At 44.5% G+C, this 19,525-nt stretch overlaps 1 protein-coding gene across 7 annotated transcripts in view; it reads left to right on the top strand.

The window, feature by feature from the left end:
* Positions 1-830: 830 nt before the first annotated feature.
* Positions 831-19,525, top strand: part of LOC119977351 (serine/threonine-protein kinase Nek5-like) — a 79,751-nt gene continuing 61,056 nt past the window's right edge. The window contains exons 1-5 of one of the 7 annotated variants that reach the window (XM_038818158.1): positions 831-1,026; positions 12,685-12,825; positions 14,821-14,917; positions 17,079-17,176; positions 17,825-17,908. In XM_038818158.1, coding sequence (XP_038674086.1) covers positions 12,709-12,825; positions 14,821-14,917; positions 17,079-17,176; positions 17,825-17,908 — 396 coding nt within the window. In that variant the 5' untranslated portion in view covers positions 831-1,026; positions 12,685-12,708. The other 6 variants (XM_038818157.1, XM_038818160.1, XM_038818156.1 and 3 more) reach the window with 6 other exon arrangements.

The following is a 19,525-nucleotide window of genomic DNA, read 5'->3' as shown; positions in this document are numbered from 1 at the left end:
AACTGATAACCTCTTACTGGCTTGACCAGACTAGCTCTCTACCACATGGTGATGATGTTCATTGGTCTGTGCACTGCAACTATCTCCCTGGCCATGTCCTGTGAAAGAGGGAGAGCCTTAATGCCCTGTGGGCTTTATAGTGGTGGTGTCCTGACTGGTGATTGGTTGTTCCGTGTCGTGTGTGTTCATTGGTTGTCCTGTGTGTCAATCACTGCCTGTCTGCATCTCATGATATACATGAGAGGATATTATGACAATTGCAGTTTCAGAGTTACACATTACATTTAAATTACAATTTAAATTCCACAAACTGCCACAATGGGATTGGATGTGTTAGATTGGATTTGTTTATTGTCATGTGTACTGAGGTACAGTGAAAAGTATTTTTCTGCGAGCAGCTCAAACAGATAATTAAGTACATGAAAGAAAAGAAAATAAAGAGAAAATTGGAACCCTCATCGCCTGAGCCTCTGGATTAATAGACCAGTGGCACTGCTGATAAATGGAAAGTCTTACAACATCAGGTTAAAGTCCAACAGGTTTGTTTGGAATCACTAGCTTTCGGAGCGTAGCTCCTTCATCAGGTGAGTGTAAACAAATTGAAAGAGGGAGGAGTGAAGTGACAGTCATACTTGGAAGGAGTGTTTTGATTGTGGCGCTCTTTAACACTGACAGTCTCTGCCCTTGGCCAGCCAGGAGTGGTCTGGACGGTCTCTCCGGCTGTCAGACTCAGGCTGCGGTGCATGTTGGACATTGGAGTCCCTGCTGCACTGGAGCAACTGCACTGGAGCAGCCGCGCTGGGCTGCCTAACAAGCCCGGAGCGTTCGTGCCTGGAAAGAGGCAGGCTGAGGGGGAGGGAAGGCTCTGGCCACCGTCCATCTAGCGACGGAGCCCGCCTGGTGGCGCCAAGGTCCCTGCCCCCTGTAACCAGGAGGAGGGCGGCAACAAGAATCGAGACCTCCCTTGTTTCTTTTACGTCTGTCTTCAAAACTTCTGCGGGTCTCCTTCTGAAGTCCCGGCTGCAGGTGGGCGGCTGTCAGAGAGGTTTGTGTTGCCCTGTCGCCATGGCAACAGGCTAGGATGTGCGAATGTTTAGTGCGAGTTATCATTTGTCCCCGAAAAAAAAGCAGTTGGTTGAAAAAAAAGGGTTGGAATTGCCAGAGTGAGTTAGCAAAAAAACCCCATTACATGTACCCGCCACAGGAATTAATTCCTGTACCTTTCCTCTAAAGCCCCGCAGTTTGTTGGTGGGGGTGCAGGAAGTCTGCGCTCATGTATATGTAGAACAACTACCTCTAGCGAATATTGAGAAAGGATCGAGAGCTGGGAGGTAAATCTTCAGATTATCCCTATTTTTGGAATTCTCTTTCAAGGATTACGGTTGGCAACAATTGGGATTAATAAGAAATCTAAAGCCACCTCAGGTGTGACAGATGCCCTGAGTTGGATAGATTTTTTTTTACAGCCTTCAGTCTCTCCCTTCAGTCATCAAAATCCCACGATTTACATTTTATTTGCAAATAGTGGAATTTGAGCATTACCGGCTATACCAACATTCATTAATTGCCCTTGAGCCACCTTCTTGAGTTGTTACAGTGCTGCCAAGGAGGGAGTTTCAAGATTTTGACCTAGCCCCCTAGTGAAGGAGTGGCAATATAGTTCTAAGTCAGGATGGTTTGTGGCTTGGAGGGGAACTTGCAAGTTGGTGGTGCTCTCAGGTGTCTGCTGCCCTTGTTCTGTCTGGGTAGTAGAGATTACAAGTTTGGATGGTACTGTTGAGCCTTTGTCCATTTCCATGGTGTCAATTTCCTTAAGTGTTGTTGGTACTGCACAGGCATCCCACCCCTGCAGATGGTGGGCGTTGCTAGTCAGGAGGTGAGTTACTCACTGCAGAATTCCCAGTCTCTAACCTGCTCTTCCAACCATATTATTTAAATGGCTAGTCAGGTTACGTTTCTGCTCATTGATAAACCCCAGGATGATGGTGGTATGGTTTCCGGTGATGGTAATGCCATTGAATGCCAAAGGGATATGGTTAGATTATTGTTAAAGAGTAATAACTTGGCACTTGTGTATTGTGAATGTTATTGCCACTTACCAGCCCAAATGTGAATGTTATCCAAGTCTTGCTGCATGCAAACATGGACTGTTTCAGTGTCTGAGTTGCAAATGGTACTGAACACAGTGTAACTGTTCATTGAACAAACAACTCTTTCTAATCTGTATTCAAGTATTCTATTTTAATTTATTTCCCATTATTGTACTTGCTGCAGATTTTTATTTGGAATTACTACCTTCTATTAATAATGCTGCATATATCTTTAGACGTCACCATTCCTGACTGTAAATTTATAATCCACTGAGAATTCATGTTGGGATTATGTGGTGAGTCATGGTGTTAGCCTATTACATTTTATTAGTATAGCTGGAAGATGGAACAAGCTTCTCAAGTAGATAGTAAAAAGACATTTAATGATTGTAATGTATTAATGCCTAGACTCATAGTTGATTGGTACATTGGGATTTATAATTTTTCCCACTAATAAAAAAATCATACATTCTCCTCACTGACTTGTAACACATTCACGTATTCATTGTGAAAACTATAAATGCTGGTTTGCAAGGTCTTACTAATATTATGGTTGAGAGATTTTAAATATGAGGTGATAACTTGAGGCATTTTTCATTAACAAAATCAACATCAAGAGAGATCTGACAAGAGATGTTCAAAAATACAAAGATTTTTGATAAGAGTATTCGGGAAAAGTATTCATTTAGTTGGAAATTAGAAAGGACAAATTTAAGATTAGCCCCCAAAGGATAAACCAAATGAGAGTTTTTACATAGAGAGTGACAATTGGAACAGGAACTGGAACAGATCATTCAGCACCATCTCAATGGGATAATGCTGATCTGTATCCTAAATCAATTTACCTTGCATGGTTCCATATCCCTTAATACCTATGGTTAGGAAAAATTCTGTTGCTTTCAAATTTAAAATGATTGAGTTGAGCTAACATTTACTTAATTTGCTGGAAGAGTTCCACACTTCCACCCCTTAGTGTGATGAAGTATTTCCTGGTTTGAATCCTGAATTAAAAGCAAATTACTGCGGATCCTGGAATCTGAAACAAAAACAGAAACACTGGACAATCCCAGCAGGTCTGACAGTATCTGTAGAGAGAGAAGAGAGCTAACGTTTTGAGTCTGGATGACACTGTCTCAAAGCTGGGAGAACTGGAAATAGTGTGCTATAGCTTACTATTTCCAGTTTTCTCCAGCTTTGACAAATAGTCATCCAGACTAGAAACGTTAACCGGAGGATGGAAATGAGTTTGTCAAAGAAGCATGGATTGGGGCTGAACTAAAGCGCTCAAGGAGTAAGAATTTAGATGTGTGTTCACTGTTAGGGGAGGGGGTTGACCGCTGCCGGTTACGGTTTCTTTGTTTTGGTGCTGGCTTTATCGGGGGTATGGTAGCCACCTTGGGTGGGTCCGAAGCCTGCATAGGCTGGGGCACTGAGGGACTGCTGGATTGCCTCACAGGAAAGATATGGCTGATCCTGGATGGGGTGGGTGGGGGTCAGTCAGAGGCTCCCTGTCTGGTTGATAATTTGGAACATGAGGGGGTTAAAAAGCCCAGTAAAAAGGTCCTGTGTTTACACACCTGAGATGTTTGAACTTTGATGTGTTTTTTCTAAAAGAGATCTATTTAAGAATCAAGGCTCAAACAAGGTTGCAGAAGGGCTGGGCGTGACGGGAATGTTATTTGGGTTTTAGTTGTTGGGCGGATGGGCCGCTGTGTTAATTATTAAGAGGGTGCCTTTTTTGTGGTTAATATATTAGCAGACCCAAGGGGAAGGTACAGTATCGTGAGAGGGTTGTTGGCGAACATATCGTGGTGTTGGTCAATGTGTCGGCACCAAACTGGGATGACCCGGCATTCATTAATAAGGTGTTGGCTTTTATCCAAGATCCGGATCCAAATCAGTTAATCATGGGGGGGGGGGGGAACTTCAATTGAGTTCTGGATCCTAGGATGGTTAAGTCGAATCCCAAGTCTTAGAGTTCATCAGGAGTAACAATTGAGTTATTGTTGCTGATGGAACAGATGAGGGGGTGCCAGACCATGGAGATTTAGATCCCATTACCATTGGGTCTACTCCTGGATTGACTTCTTTGTGATGGATAGGTCTCTTCTCCCTGGGGTGAGGTATTTGGCCATTGTTGTCTTGTATCATACTCTGCATTTTGTGGACCTGATGTTGGAGCCAGGCCACTCTCAGCGACCCCCCGTGGAGAATGGACACTGCGTTGCTCGCGGATAAGAGATTCTGTGAGTGTATATTCTCCGCTATTGGGGAGTATGTTGAGTTTAACAGGAATGAGGCGATCTCGCCTTCCACGCTCTGGGAAGACCTGAAGGTTGTTATTAGGGGGGAGATAATCTCTTACAAGATGCATAGGGATAAATCTGGAATGGTGGAGAGGCAGAGGCTGGTTGATTCCATTCTCGAGGTGGACCGTCGTACTTGATTGCCGCAACACGTGGTGAGTAGAAAGGAATTGGTGAGTAGAAAGGAATTGCAGATGGTATTTGAGTTGTTGTCAGTGGGCAGGGTGGTGAGCCAGCTGCAATGCTCGAGGAAACCTTTTATGAACATGGGGAAAAGGCCAGCCATCTGTTCGCACACCAGCTGAGACGGCAGGCACCCTCTGGGAGATAGTACAGATAAGGGACTCGAGCGGCGGGTTGGTTTCCACCACAGAGCAGGCCTTTGAGGCCTTCTACCGAGGCTGTATAAGTCAGAGCTACCAGAGGAGTGTTCATCAATGGTGCAAGTTTTGGATGGGTTGACCTTTCCAGACAGAAGTGGAGCAGGAGTTGGGGACGTTGATAGGGCCTGAGGAGGCCATCAACTGTATTAAGTTAATGCAGATGGGCAAAGCACTAGGTCCGGGTTGATGTCCTATCGGATTTTACAAACAGTTTCCGGGTCATTTGGTCCCATTTCTGTTGGGTATGGTTAATGGTTCAGTGTCCCTGGAGTAATGCCGGCCACGTTGGTGCAGGACTCAATTTCCTTGATCCTGAAGAAGAACAAGGATCCTTGTTTGTTAAAACACTGACACTACGGTTTTGGCAACCCGTTTGGAGCCCTGCCTTTGTGGGGTGATCTCGGAGGAGCAGACTTGTTTTGTTAAGGGCCAACATTAGGAGGTTCTTAAACGTTGTGTTGTCGCCCTCCTTCGGGCCTAAGCCAGAGGTGACTATTTTGATGGATGCTGAGAAAGTGTTGGATAGGGTTGCGTGGGAGTACTTCTTTGAAATCCTTGCAAGGTCTGGCTTTGGGCTAAAATTTATATCATGGGTTAGCCTTTTGTGCTTGGCCTCCACCGCGAGTGCGCATTAATGCCCTGAGCTCAGGTTATTTTCAACTGTACAAGGCAGGGGTGTCCATTGTCCCCTCTTTTGTTTGTTTTAGCACTAGATGGAGGGGGGTTAGAGTGCTGGTGGAGGATAGAGTGTCATTCAGTGCGGAGGATTTGCTACTATATATCACGGACCCACTCTCCAATGTGGAGGAGATAATGAAGCTGCTTAGGGGTTTTGGCTCCTTCTTGGGGTACAATCTGAATCTGGGCAAAGGTGAATATTTTCCGGTGAACCCCCCAGGGAGGGGAGCTGATCTGGGGAGATTGCCGTTACATCCGGCCAGGACCTGCTTCCGTTATCTGGGAATCCGGGAGGCCCATGCGCTTAACTTTGCTAGCCTGGTTGATGGGGGTGAAGGCTGACTTTAAAAAGTGGGTCACTCTCCCTCTGACCTTAGCGGGAAGGGTCCAGATGATGAAGATGATTATTCTCCCGAGGTTTTTGTGTTTGTTCCAGTGTCTGCCAGTCTTTCTTCCCAAAACTTTCTTTTGCAGGGCCGATAAATTGATATCTACTTTTGTTTGGGTTGGTAAGATCCCTCGGGTTCATAGGTTTTTTTGCAAAGGAATAGGAAGTCGGGGGTGGGGGACTACCCTAATCTGTTTTGTTACTATTGGGGGAACTACCTTAAACTGTTATGTTACTATTAGCCGGCGAATATTGATAAAGTACGGGGGTGGTTCAGGGTTCCGGATTCTGTATGGGGGCAGATGGAGGAGGGTTCGTGCATGGGGTTGAGTCTGAGGGCCCTGATTACTGCCCCACTATCTTTTCACTTTGAGCCCAGTGGTGATGGCCACTTTGAGGATTTGGAATTAGTTTAGGCAGCATTTTAAACTGGGTTCCATGTCACTGTTGGCTCCGATTTGCTGGAACGATAGTTTTGTGCCCTCTTGCTTGGATTCTTCATTCAGGGCGTGGGAGAGGAAGAGGTTGGAGAGGTTTATGGACATGTTTCTTGAAGGTAGGTTCACCAGCTTAGACGAGTTTTTAGATCAATTCCAGCTCCCGAGAGGGAATGTATTCAGGTATGTTGTTACCAGTGTGTCTTAACCCTGATGGTGGACAAATGACTGCTGGTCTACTTGTTTAAATCAAACAGTATTTATTCGCATTCATACAAATGTTATAGTTACACAATCTCACAATCAACATAAGTTACACTATAGAGTACTACAAGTTCATATGAGACATTGACTTAACTTCAGAGTGACTAGCAAGTACCAGACAGATATTGGCCTTTATCTGTGTGCTGAATCCTATAGTCCTCGATGTTCGGTCCTTAGTCTGGTCTGTTCCTGGCTCTGGTCTTCCTTCAGTTGGTAGCATGATGGTCCTCCTCGTGTTGACCGGTGAAGGTCACTGTTGTTCCGTTACTGCTGCAGAGTGAGATTGTAGGTGGTGCAGCATCTTTTAACCTGCTTGGATTTCGTGCCTCTTTTGGGCTGTCTCTTGGGTCATTGACAGTCAATTGATAATGGTTTGATCACCCACATCGATTTCGGGATGGGCACTCAGTGGCCATCCTGCAAGTGTTGGGGGCAGATAGTCCTTCCAAATAAGGGGTTTAGGTGCTGCTGTGTCTGGTAAACATGTGTAATTGACAGAATAGTTCTATTGTTCCTGGGATGGCCTGGGGATGACACTTTTCCTGTGTATTGTAATGTCTAGGCTGCAGCTTGCTCATCAATGTTTATTTAAACTGCAGTCTGCTTGTCCTTAAACGTGGCCAATTCTTCCAGCATTCTATGCAGGACGCCATATTAGGTGGCCGTTCGGCCACAGATACTTTCAAGTTCACAACATTTTATGTAAGGAGCTTCTTTCATTTCCCCGGTACCATTGCCCTCGCTTTTGGACAGGATCCTGTCCTTGGCCGAGTTAAGGGAGGGTAAGATTTTGGATATTTATGGGCAAATGTTGTCGATGGAGCAGGCATCGCTGGAAGAAATAATGGGAAAATGGGAGGGTGAGCTGGGTTTGGGTTTTGGGGGGTGGAGGCTGTGGAGTAAGGCTCTTTGCAGGATCAACTTCACCTGATCTTGTTCTTGGTTAAGCCTGATCCAGTTCAAGGTGGTGCACAAGGTGCACCTGACCAGGGCGTATATGAGTGGGTTCTTCTCGGGGGTGGAGGGTAGGTGTGAGCAGTGCTCTCGGGAGTTGGCGAATCACACACATATGATTTGATCTTGCCCAAGCTGGTTAGTTTCATGGTGTCCGTTTTTGACACGAGGTCTGCGATTTTGGCTGTTCAGCTGGAGCCGTACCCATTGGTGGCTATTTTTGGAGTGTCGGACTTTCCGGTGCTGCAAACGGGGACAAAGGCAGATGTTCTAACCTTTGCCTCGCAAATAGCCCAGAGACGTGTTCTGCTTTGGGGGAGGTCCCCTGTGCAACTAAGGCCTCGGTAAGTTTGGGGGACCTTGAAAAAATTAAGTATACCATGAGGGGTATGGGGGAAGGGTTCTACTTGAGAAGGCAGCCTTTTATCTCCTATTTTAGGGTACTAGTTACCGTCAGCTGTTAGGGGTTTTTTTGTTAAAGTTTTGCTTTCTTTATGGTGGGAAAGGGTGGGGGTGGACTGGGTAGGTATAATTTGTAGTCTTACATTGTGTTGGGGTTTGCTGTATTGTTGTTATTTTGTTAAAATGAAAATATTTTTTGAATAATTTTTTTTTAAATTCAGAGATGCTGGTTTAGCACAGTGGACTAAACAGCTGTCTTGTAATGCAGAACAAGGCCAGTAGCGCAGGTTTAATTCCCGTACCAGCCTCCCCGAACAGGCGCCGGAATGTGGTGACGAAGGGCTTTTCACAGTAACTTCATTGAAGCCTACTTGTGACAATAAGCAATTATTATTATTATTAGAATGACAGATTTTATTGAATACATGTTGAATGTAACATTAAAGACATCGGGATTGTATTTTCTGATTTCATCATGTTAACTTATAAAATAGCTGATAGTTTAGAAAGTTATCTGAACAGTGAGATCAAATTGGCCATTAATCAGTAATGATATGTGATACTATGTGCCCCTATTTTCATTCTAGAGGAGTATTTGACACTTATCTGTGTTAAATTTGATCTACTATTGATCTGACCCAGATTTTGCTGATGGGGGCATCGGGAAACATGCCTCTTAGTTAGACCTGTTCATGTGCATTTAGATTTTAAACATTTTTGTCCACGAAATTGCTCGAAGTGTGAGCTGATAATGATTCAGAGAGGACAGACAGGCATTTGGGATCTGATAAACTGCTGCAGAAACAGTGCATTCCTTCACCTGTGAGATTAAAGGATTAAGAAATAAACAGAGGAAGGATTGAAAAGAGAGTCAATGAGTGTGGGTACATTCAATGACAAATCAAGTGTGGAAAGTCAACAAGGGGCTTGGGGGGACTGGGGTGCGGAATGGTTTAAAAAGGGAGAAAAAAGGAGACAGACAGGAAAAATAAGAAATCAATTTTAAAAATCTGAATGAATGAGATGCTTCATTTCTGGGCAAGAGCGGTTGATTGGTAATCATTAGTATTTCTCAAGTGTTAAAAGGGTTCTTGGACTGTTAAGTACGAGGCTTTCCATATATTGTGGTCTTGTCCAAAACTGGAGGGATATTGGAGGGAGGTCTTCAGGGTAATCCCGAAGGTGGTGCACGCGAGGTTCGAACCAGGGCCCCTAGAAGCCATATTCGGGGTATCGGATCGGCCGGGCTTGGAGGCGGGTGCGGAGTCAGGTGTCTTAGCCTTTGCCTTGCTGATCGTCCGAAGGCAGGTCCTGTTGGGGTGGAGGTCATCTTCTCCCCCTGTGCCTCTGCATGGCGGGGGGACCTGCTGGAGTTTTTAACACTCGAGAAAGAGAAGTTCGAGTTGAGGGGAAGGATGGAAGGATTCTACAACTCATGGGCATTGTTTATCATGCATTTTCAAGAATTGGATAACATCGAACATGGGGGAGGGTGGTTGGAATGTATCAGCTATTGGCGACTATGTATGGGTTGTTGGTGGATTCTTGATTCTTTTTCTTTTGTGTTTTGTATTTAATATGTTGGGGCTGTTTAGGGGTGGGTGGGATAAAGCAGGCATTGTCAAAGTCGGGGCGCGACCCGTGGGTGGGTCCCGGCGGATCGCGTGCCATCCGTCGCGGCGTTCCCGATTGCGCAAATCCACACGCAGCAGCCGGCTTTTAATAATGCCGACGGAGAGCAACTTCAAAATGGCCAGGAACCGATTTTTAAAAAAATGCGGCCGCACTGTGCATGCGTGCCCACTCATTGGTGTGCATGCGCAAAGTTTTTCGCAGTGCAGCCGCATTTAAAAAATTTGATTGCAGCCTTTTTGAAGGCCGTTCGCAGCCGTCATTGTTAAAAGCCAGCTGCATAAAGTTTGGGGAGAATTATGTGATTGGTTGCTTTCTGAACTTGGATGCTGATGAAGTGGAAGTCTCTTACTCCAAGAATGGTGAGTGATCCAACGATGGTTTCACCGCAGCTGTACCTTCAACCAAGAGGTGTCAACTTTTTTAATCTTGACTTTGAAACATTCCAAAACAAAGTGCCTGCTGGTCGTATTTGGAAGCTTTATCAATTAATTGATTTTTAAGTGTCTTTTATTTTTTATATTTTTAATTGTAATGTTTAGGTGAAATGTGGTAAACCTCCAATTTCTAGAGGATGAAAACATTTTCAGTTTCTGTATTTTTTTCCTGTTAAACTTTATCAAATAAAACCCCCCTGAACTTGTAAAAAGAAAGCCGGCTGCTGCAGCTGTTGCCCGCGAATTTGGGCAATAGGAGACGCAGAAGATTAAAAAAAAAATTCTATGTAATCTTCCTGCCTGAAGGGAGGCAGCAAGCACGTCACACCCCCCTAACATTGACATCACGTGCTTAGGGCGCGATTGTGTTTCCTCCATTTTGTCAACAGCAAACAAGGTAAGAGAAAATGGTGGGTCGCGAAGGTCAGCAGGCTTGGGCCGCGAAGGTCGGCCGGCCTGGGTCGCAAAGATAGGCCGGTGTGGGCTGCGAAGGTCGGCTGGCGTGGGTCACAAAAGTCGGCCGGCATGGATCGCGAAGGTTGGCCGGCATGGGTCGCAAAGATAGGCCGGTGTGGGCTGCGAAGGTCGGCCGGCGTGGGCAGCAAAGGTCGGCTGGCGTGGGCCGCAAAGTTCGGCCGACGTGGGTCACAAATGTTGGCCGGCGTGGGTCGCAAAGGTCAGCCAGCATGGATTGCGAAGGTTGGCTGCCGTGGGCAGCAAAGGTCGACCGGCGTGGGCAGCAAAGGTTGGCCGGCGTGGGTCGTGAAGGTCGGCCGGCATGGATCGCAAAGGTTGGCCAACGTGGGCCGCAAAGGTCGGCCGACGTGGGTCGCAAAGGTCGGCCGGCATGGATTGCGAAGGTTGGCTGCCGTGGGCAGCAAAGGTCGGCTGACGTGGGTCGCAAAGGTTGGCCGGCGTGGGTCACGAAGGTCGGACGGCATGGTCCCGAAGGTTGGCCGGTTGGTAAAAATGGGACCCTGGGAAAAAAGTTTGAAAAACACTGGGATAAAGGGATTGTTGGCCAGGGGTTGCCATGGTATTTGTTATTGTTGACCAGTTGTTGGTGGGTGTAAATTTGATGAAAATGTGAAAAAGGAGAATAAAAATATATTTTTTAAAAGTACGAGACTTTCGGTAGGGAGTTTATTGGACATTTAATATGAAAATACATCAGCTGCATGAAAATCACTGGGGGATTAAGGGCATGTTTGCAAAGCTAACATTGAAGCAATTGAAATAGACCAGCAACCTGTGGCAATACACAATTCACATTGTATCTCTTCCTTGAGACAAGGTTCTGACTGATTCACACATTGATAGCAACATGGGTGGAACGGTAGCACAGTGGGTAGCACTGTTGCTTCACAGCTCCAGGGTCCCAGGTTTGATTCCCGGCTTGGGTCACTGTCTGTGCAGAGTCTGCACGTTCTCCCTGTGTCTACATGGATTTCCTCTGGTTGCTCCGGTTTCCTCCCACAAGTCCCAAAAGACGTGCTGTTAGGTAATTTGGACATTCTGAATTCTCCCTCTGTGTACCCGAACAGGAACCATAATGTGGCGACTATGGGCTTTTCACAGTAACTTCATTGCTGTGTTAATGTAAGCCTACTTGTGACAATAAAGAATATGATATATTGTTCACATACCATTATATTTTCATCAAATGTCAAACCGTTTAGTTCTGTGAGTAGTGTTGTTTCTAAGTGGATCAGTTTGGGGTGGGTATCTGTTGACAGTGATGTAAAGACAGGATGTGAAGATGCCGGCGTTGGACTGGGGTGAGCACAGTAAGAAGTCTTACAACACCAGGTTAAAGTCCAACAGGTTTGTTTCAGGAAGGAGGAAGGAGCAGTGCTCCGAAAGCTCGTGTTTGAAACAAACCTGTTGGACTTTAACCTGGTGTTGTAAGACTTCTTAATGTAAAGACAGAGTTAGGGTTTTGGGGTGTGACTTGCCCTTTGAGTAGAGATAGACAGCTGATAGCAAATCAATAGTCTGCTTTACACTTGGTTTAGTTTATTGTTGAAGTCTATATAACAGAAAATTGTTTACAGTGCAAAACCAGCTGCTGATTAGCTATTATTTGTTTTCTGCTGCTGTCCAAGACAAATATTGCTCTCCCTGTGTCGATTCTCTTCCCTGGCAAGGTAAAGAAGAGCTTTGTACATGCAGATATGTAGCTCTGGTCAATAAATAATAACTAATAATTACATTTACATGTAGACAAAAGGCAAAACATAGGATAGCACTTTATCTGTCGTCAATAAAAATAAAGTTTAAAAATTATGGGCAGCGGACTCACGCCACGGATTACCTGACGGCGTGGGTGTTTCCTCAAGGGGAAACCCCATTGGCCAGCTGCCGGGGAGGAGGATCTCGCTGCCCGCAGGGCATAACCCAGTAATTCAACAGAAAACGGGTCTGGCGTAATGGAGAATTCCGCCCTATGTTGAAAGGTTCATAGATAGCCATCTGGCTAGCCTGGGAACATCTTACGTTGCAGTAAGAATTCTTTCAAGGTTTATTGTGCCCTGGGCTAATCTGAAGTGGTGTGATATTGTCTCCTAAAAAGTGCCTGCCGAACTGCAATTTGGATGATTTGACATTTTAAGTTATGCCACACATTTTGTGTCAATTGTAACATAGCAAAATCTGCAGTAAAGCTTGTCTGTGGGTCAGTTTATAATTAGAAAAATGTATTTTTCTGTTTTAGGTTTCTTACAGATAAACTGCCACAATGGATAAATATGAAGTGATTAGACTCCTTGGTGAAGGAGCGTTTGGAAAAGCTTTCTTAGTTAAAGCTAAAGATGACAACAGGCAGGTTGTAGTAAAAGAAGTTAAAACTGCAATGGTGAGGCTGAAATAAAAATGTCAGTTTCTATTAGTTATATTGTCGTTGTAAACATTTTGGTAGATTTAAGATATTTAAATATTCATCTTCTGCATGTTATAGTTTTTGCGAAGCGAGTAAGTTGTTTAATGTTGCTAATAACAAAAATTCTTAAAGTAATTCTGCTTTGTGTTCACAATAATTTCTTATGATGTGGAGATGCCGGCGTTGGACTGGTGTGAGCACAGTAAGAAGTCTAACAACACCAGGTTAAAGTCCAACAGGTTTGTTTCAAACACTAGCTTTCGGAGCACTGCTCCTTCCTCAGGGGAATGCCTGAGGAACATTCCTCACCTGAGGAAGGAGCTGTGCTCCGAAAGCTAGTGTTTGAAACAAACCTGTTGGACTTTAACCTGGTGTTGTAAGACTTCTTATAATAATTTCTTAGTTAACAGAGCTTATTAAAATGTCAATAAAATTCTTTCCGATTCTAAAATTATCCATAATTAAGATGACACAAAGTAGAATTGTCAAAGTTCAATAAGACGTAGCATCAGTATGCAGTTACAAGCGCAGGCCTGCTTGATACATTCCCTGAATGGGGCAGCATGGTGGCACAGTTGTTGGCACTGCTGCCTCGCAGCACCAGGGACCTGGGTTCAATTACGACCTTGGGTGACTATCTATGTAGAGTTTTCACATTCTCCCTGTGTCTGCGTTGGTTTCCTATATGTGCTCCAGTTTCCTCCCACAGTTCAAAGATGTGCAGGTTAGGTGGATTGACCATGCTTAATTGCCTCTTAATGTCCAAAAAAAGGTAGGTGGGGTTACTGGGTTATGGCCATAGGGTGGAAGTGTGGGCCTAGGTAGGGTGCTCTTTCAGGGGGACTATGCAGACTCGATGGACCAAATGGCCTCCTTCTGCACTGTAGTAATTCTATGATGATTGGTAAGATTTGGTATCACAACCAATGGATAATTGAGAGCAAGGACTGTTGACCTATGTGGTATACAACAAGAAATGGACAATACCCACGTACTGTCTGGTGAACAGGACAAAATGTCAGCAATACACATCACTGTACTAAATGGTGTTCCAGAAGTATGAGGAAAAATGATTGGCGAACCATGGAAGAATACATAGCAGTGGTGAAGAAAATCTTGGTCAAAAGGAGTGAATTTCAGGGAGGCTGAAAAGGAAGAGTGGGTGATGGATGTAAGGTGAATATTAGGGAGGGAATACCAGAATGTGGGGTCCAGGCGGCTAAAGGTAAGGTTGGCAAGGGTGGGGTAAAGGAAAAGGGACACAAAGGATCACAGAATTTACAGTGCAGAAGGAGGCCATTCGGCTCGTCGGGTCTCCACCGGTCCTTGGAAAGAGCACCATACCCAAGCCCATGACTCCACTCTATTCCCGTAACCCAGTAACCCACCTAACCTTTTAGATACTAAGAGCAATTTATCATGGCCAATCCACCTAACCTGCACATCTTTAGACTGTAGGAGGAACCTGGAGCACCCTGAGGAAGCTCACGCAGATACAGGGAGAACGTGCAGACTCCGCACAGACAGTGACCCAAGCCGGGAATTGAATCTGGGACCCTGGAGCTGCGAAGCAACTGTGCTAACCACTGTGCTATCGTGATGCCCAGTTAGGGGAAGTTCTTGGCCGGGATTCTCCACTAACTGGAGGGGCGGGTCGTATCGGCGCCGAGGAGTGGCGTGAACCATGAAGCAAAAGTGTTAATCACTGTGCTTCCATGCCACCACATTATCAATCCTTTTTGAAATTCCCCATCATCCTTTTGGCTTTTCAATCACTCATGTTGTTTGCTATCTCACAAATCTGCTCTTCTTTCCTCCCTTTCCTGCCTCAATTCCTGCTTAAAGCCTATTGTCTCTCTAGCCACTTCTGACGAAAGACCGACAACCTGAAATTTCTCTCTCCACAGGTTCTGCCTAGCCCGTTGAATATTATTACTCATTGTAGATTTATTTTTGTGTGCTTACTTTCAGATGCACCAGAAAGAAAAAGAAGCTTCCCTTAAAGAAGTGATACTTATGGAAAAAATGAAGCACCCCAACATTGTTACATTTTTGGATTCATTTGAAGGTCTTTAGTTGTTCAAAAGAAAAGCCAACTACCGCAGATTTGTAGTTGCCAACTGGTTTAACATGATATGTTAAACTGGTTGTACTCATGATATGAACCAAGAAAGTTAATTGTGACCCATCTCGCCACTCTGTCCCTCAGAATGTTTCTTCGTCCATTTATAGACGATATGCGCACAGCCATAAAATCTTGGCAGAATTCACACTCAGTACAATTCCATCTCCCTTGTCTTCTCCTTCAGCAATAAGATGCTATTAGGAGGTAGGGCTAACCCAGTATCCTTAAGGCATGTAAAAGGGTTTGATTAAACTAATGACCTCAACGTTATGGAATTCACACATAGGACGGGATTTTGCCATTTGTTGACAAAGTGTCACCTTGGGCGAGAAAAGAGGAAGGTAGCCCGTCGGCCGTGCTGCCAGCTTTACCCGGCATATATTCAGACATCTTGCCAAAGAAAATGGAAGGTGTGGGACCCATGACATCATACAGAACCTGCCCGCCAGAAACTTAGGTTTTTAAATGATTGGGCATCTTTTGTAAAGGGCATTCCGATGTAAACTAATAAAAAATGTATCCTCCCGATGCAAACCCCCCCCCCCCCCCCCCCCCCCCCCCCCCCCCCTCCCCCCAATCCCCCACAGAACGCATTCCCCTTCACGGAAACCCCCCCCAGCACTTTCCTCACAGAACTCCAGCCCCACCACCAGCATAGACCCCCTCCAACCATGCAACGCCACCCCCTCCCAAGACCACTGCCCCGGTGTGACCCTCTGTCCCCAGGGCTGTGCCCACCTGCCCGCCTCTTACGAGTTTTGCTCGTCAGCTACACATCATGGGGGAACTGTTGTGCACACTAAGCTGAATGGACAATTTAACGAGGGGGTTCTGCGCATGATAGCGATATTTAAATTGTTGCAAATGGGGATTTCCCATTACGTCATAGAAACATAGAAAATAGAAGCAGGAAGGCTCCGTTTGGCGCTTTGAGCCTGCTCCACCATTCATTATGATCATGGCTGATAATCAAGTTCAATATCCTGATCCCGCCTTCACCCCTATATCCCTTGATCCCTTTAGCCCCAAAAGCTATCAAATTCCTTCTTGAAATTACACAACAATTTGGCCTCAACTACTTTCTGTGGTTGTGAATTCCACAGGTTCACCAACTCTGGCTGAAGACAATTCGCCTCACCTCAGTCCTAAAAGGTTTATACCTTATCCTAAAACTATGACCCCTAGTTCTAGACTCCCCAACCATTCTTTCTGAATCTACCCTCTCTAATCCTGTTGGAATTTTGTAAGTTTCAATGAGATCCCCTCTCACTCTTCAGAAATCCAATTAATATAATCCTAACCGACTTAGTCTCTCATCATATGACAGTTCCACCATCCCATGAATCAGCCTGGTAAACCTTTGCTGCACTCCTTCCATAGCAAGAACTTCCTTCCTCAGATTAGGGCACCAAAACTGCACACAATACTCCAGGTGCGGCCTCACCAATGTCTTATACAATTGGCGGGAGGGCGGGGACAATCGGAACAGGAAATCCCGCCAGTGTAAAAGCTGTTTTGGGACTCCCGCGGGATTCTTTGTCGCCTCCGCCATTCCTGTTTCTCAACAACGGGACCACAAAATACCCCCTTCGTCACACTTGAGGGAGTCCTGCATTTCCAGAAGTTCTAATCAGTTAAGTATTGTCATTATCTTTGTAGAGAAAGAGCAGGAAGAGTAGATTAATTCTGTGTCAACATAAGGAAAGTATTGGCCTTCCATGCCCTGCAAACCTGCCCTTGTCATCCATCCTGCAACCCCCTCCGGGAGCGTCCTTCAACACACCTAATTCAATCAATGACTGCCCAACTGGTCTGGAGGACAACAGCCACCTCCTGCTGGCAACATATTAAAAAGATCTGGGAGTTCGAAATAGACTGAACTTCTTTTCTGCTGTAGTGGGTGAATTTCCAACTCAGTCTTCCCCCACTGCCTGCACAAAATGTTCCATAATCTGTGGCTGGAAGGGTTTATTCCACACTTTCTTATAAACCATTTAGAGACATACAAAGAAAGGAGATATATTTGCTTATCAGATTTGCATCTTTAAAAAAAAAGACTTGGGAATGATTTACAAATGGTATAATTTTCGGTTCTCATTTTCAGAGGAGCAAAACCTGCATATAGTAATGGAGTATTGCGATGGGGGTGACCTGATGCACAGAATCAACATGCAGCATGGAGTTTGCTTCACAGAGGAGCAGGTAAGAACTAAAAATGAACTACCATCGCTCATTAAAAACTCCAGTAGGGTCGGAACATTGCGGTCCTCAGATTGTTATGTGATATGTGGTAGAGGAAGGAACAACATCTGTACTTTGGAGTGAACCAGGACTTCTTCTAAACCATCCTGTTTAGGTTCCATTTAGATGCTGAGGGAAAAGAAGTTTCCCACCTTCCCTGAAACTACTGATTGTTTCATGGGACTGGGGAAGTTCCTACGCTATCTGGGAATTTCCCCCCGCTATGACCTTCCTGAACCTACTGGAAGCTGCACCAGCTGAGAGTTTAGTGAGGACTCAGGAGTGTGAGAGGAAGAGGAATTCAATCCATTTTGGCCATCTTACCAGATGACCTTGCTGCGCCCCGGATCCATTGTGCTGTGACTTTAAAGTTTAAGTTGGGTCATACCTGTCTTTAGCGGGAGCCTGATTGATGCTGTCAGAAACATTACAGTGACTGGGAACATGCCAAATTGAAGCTGGGAGCTACATTTTTCAAATTTTTACCCCTCACGTACCACTCTCCCTGGGATACCTGCAATGGTTAAAATGCTGACCATTAGTTTTCATAATTAATTGTTTCTGTGCTCAAAAACACATGACTGACATTCCATCAAAACTTTCTTTTAGGTCTTGGACTGGTTTGTGCAAATCTGTTTAGGGCTGAAGCATATTCATGACAGAAAGATCCTGCACAGAGATATCAAAACACAGGTAAATGTCAGATGGGATCAAAACTAGACATGTAATAAAAATCAAATGTATTTAACCCTTTTGGAATTATGGCAGCATTTTTGTATTGTTTTAGAGAATATTGCACTCTCAAAAAATGTTATGATTCTCGATATTGATATATCAAATTGTATAACTAGATAATGTCTACTTAAAAGGCTCAGATAATGCATCATTCCCAATGGTTCTGAAACAATACTGATTTCCTGAAATCATTTAGACTAAAATTGAGAAAATTACAGGTTAGTATGGCAGGATTATCTAAATTTAATAAGTCAGTAAATGCCATTATATGTGATACTATTCGGTGCTTCTCTGTCATATTATTAAACTATGAGAGTTTCCCAATTTTCTAAGATGCTACATTCTTGCCTCTGCCAATCAGGAGAAACTTGTCAACCAATCAATACTCTTTTTTCATGCAGTATATAAGTTGTTCCCTTTACATGTGGCATTCTTATGAATTGTCCTGATGAGTGCAAGACGAAAAAATTCACCAACATGGGTGGAATTCTATGGCCTCGTCCGCGGCGCGACCATCACAAGCGAGAATGGAAAATGAGGCTTTTCGGAAGCACCGGGAAACCCCAGCCGCGAACGGTGGAAGATTTTGGGTCCATGTGTCTTTTTTCAGTAATACTCCTTCTCAACGCCTGCATGTTCTGGTCACCGCCATTTCTCTTGTTTTGTAAATGACTGATGGTCCCTTTACAGAGATCTAATGCTCTAACCTTTTTTTGTTCAGATTTGCTGTGTACTGCTCGCTGTTATTGAAGCCCAAATTTTCTGTCATTTCATGTTTTTGCACTACCTCTATTTTTTTGTTATTTGTCCTTTTGACACAAAGATTTACTTAAGATGTTACACAAAATGTACACTTTACACTGATAGGGTGTTTCCGGGTTCAAATTAACATGCAGATATTTGTGCATAATTTGAGACAAGCACATGTGGAATGAATGTTGAGATATTGGATTGGACAAGCAGGTGGGTGGCGAATTTTGCATAAGGTGCGGCTGATTGCTAGTTAATAATAATAATAATCTTTTATTGTCACAAGTATGAAGTTACTGTGAAAAGCCCCTAGTCGCCACATTCCGGCCCCTGTTCGGGTAAGCTGGTACGGGAATTGAACCCGCGCTGCTGGCCTTGTTCTACATCACAAACCAGCTGTCTAGCCCACTGAGCTAAACCAGCCCTTATTGTGACGTTTTGTCTGCCTCTTGCTCCTTTTCTATTTCTCAGCCCTTTTAGCACCTTTCATTATGATGTTTCACTGATTGAATTTACTTCCCCTCCTTGCATATTTTTCTTGTGCTTGTCACTTTATCATGCTGTGAAAAGTGACCTCGTTGCCAACGCAATTAGTCCCCAGTAAATCTGCAACAATGGTCCAAGAGACTGTTTATCTGACCCTTCATTCCTCCTTCTGATAGAATGTCTAACCTCTGTTCAATGTCTCTTTGCTGTAGCTTGGCTACACACTTCATGGAAATCCAATGAACAGAACTGCAGTTTATGTTTCTTTTTTAACACTGATTTTTTGAATTATATTGGCTCGTATATGAAGGTGTTATGTACTCTTGTTAAATAATTTTA

Source organism: Scyliorhinus canicula, chromosome 14 (assembly GCF_902713615.1).
Source record: "Scyliorhinus canicula chromosome 14, sScyCan1.1, whole genome shotgun sequence".
In the NCBI taxonomy this organism is placed as follows: domain Eukaryota; kingdom Metazoa; phylum Chordata; class Chondrichthyes; order Carcharhiniformes; family Scyliorhinidae; genus Scyliorhinus; species Scyliorhinus canicula.
This window is presented reverse-complemented; position numbering and strand designations above follow the sequence as displayed.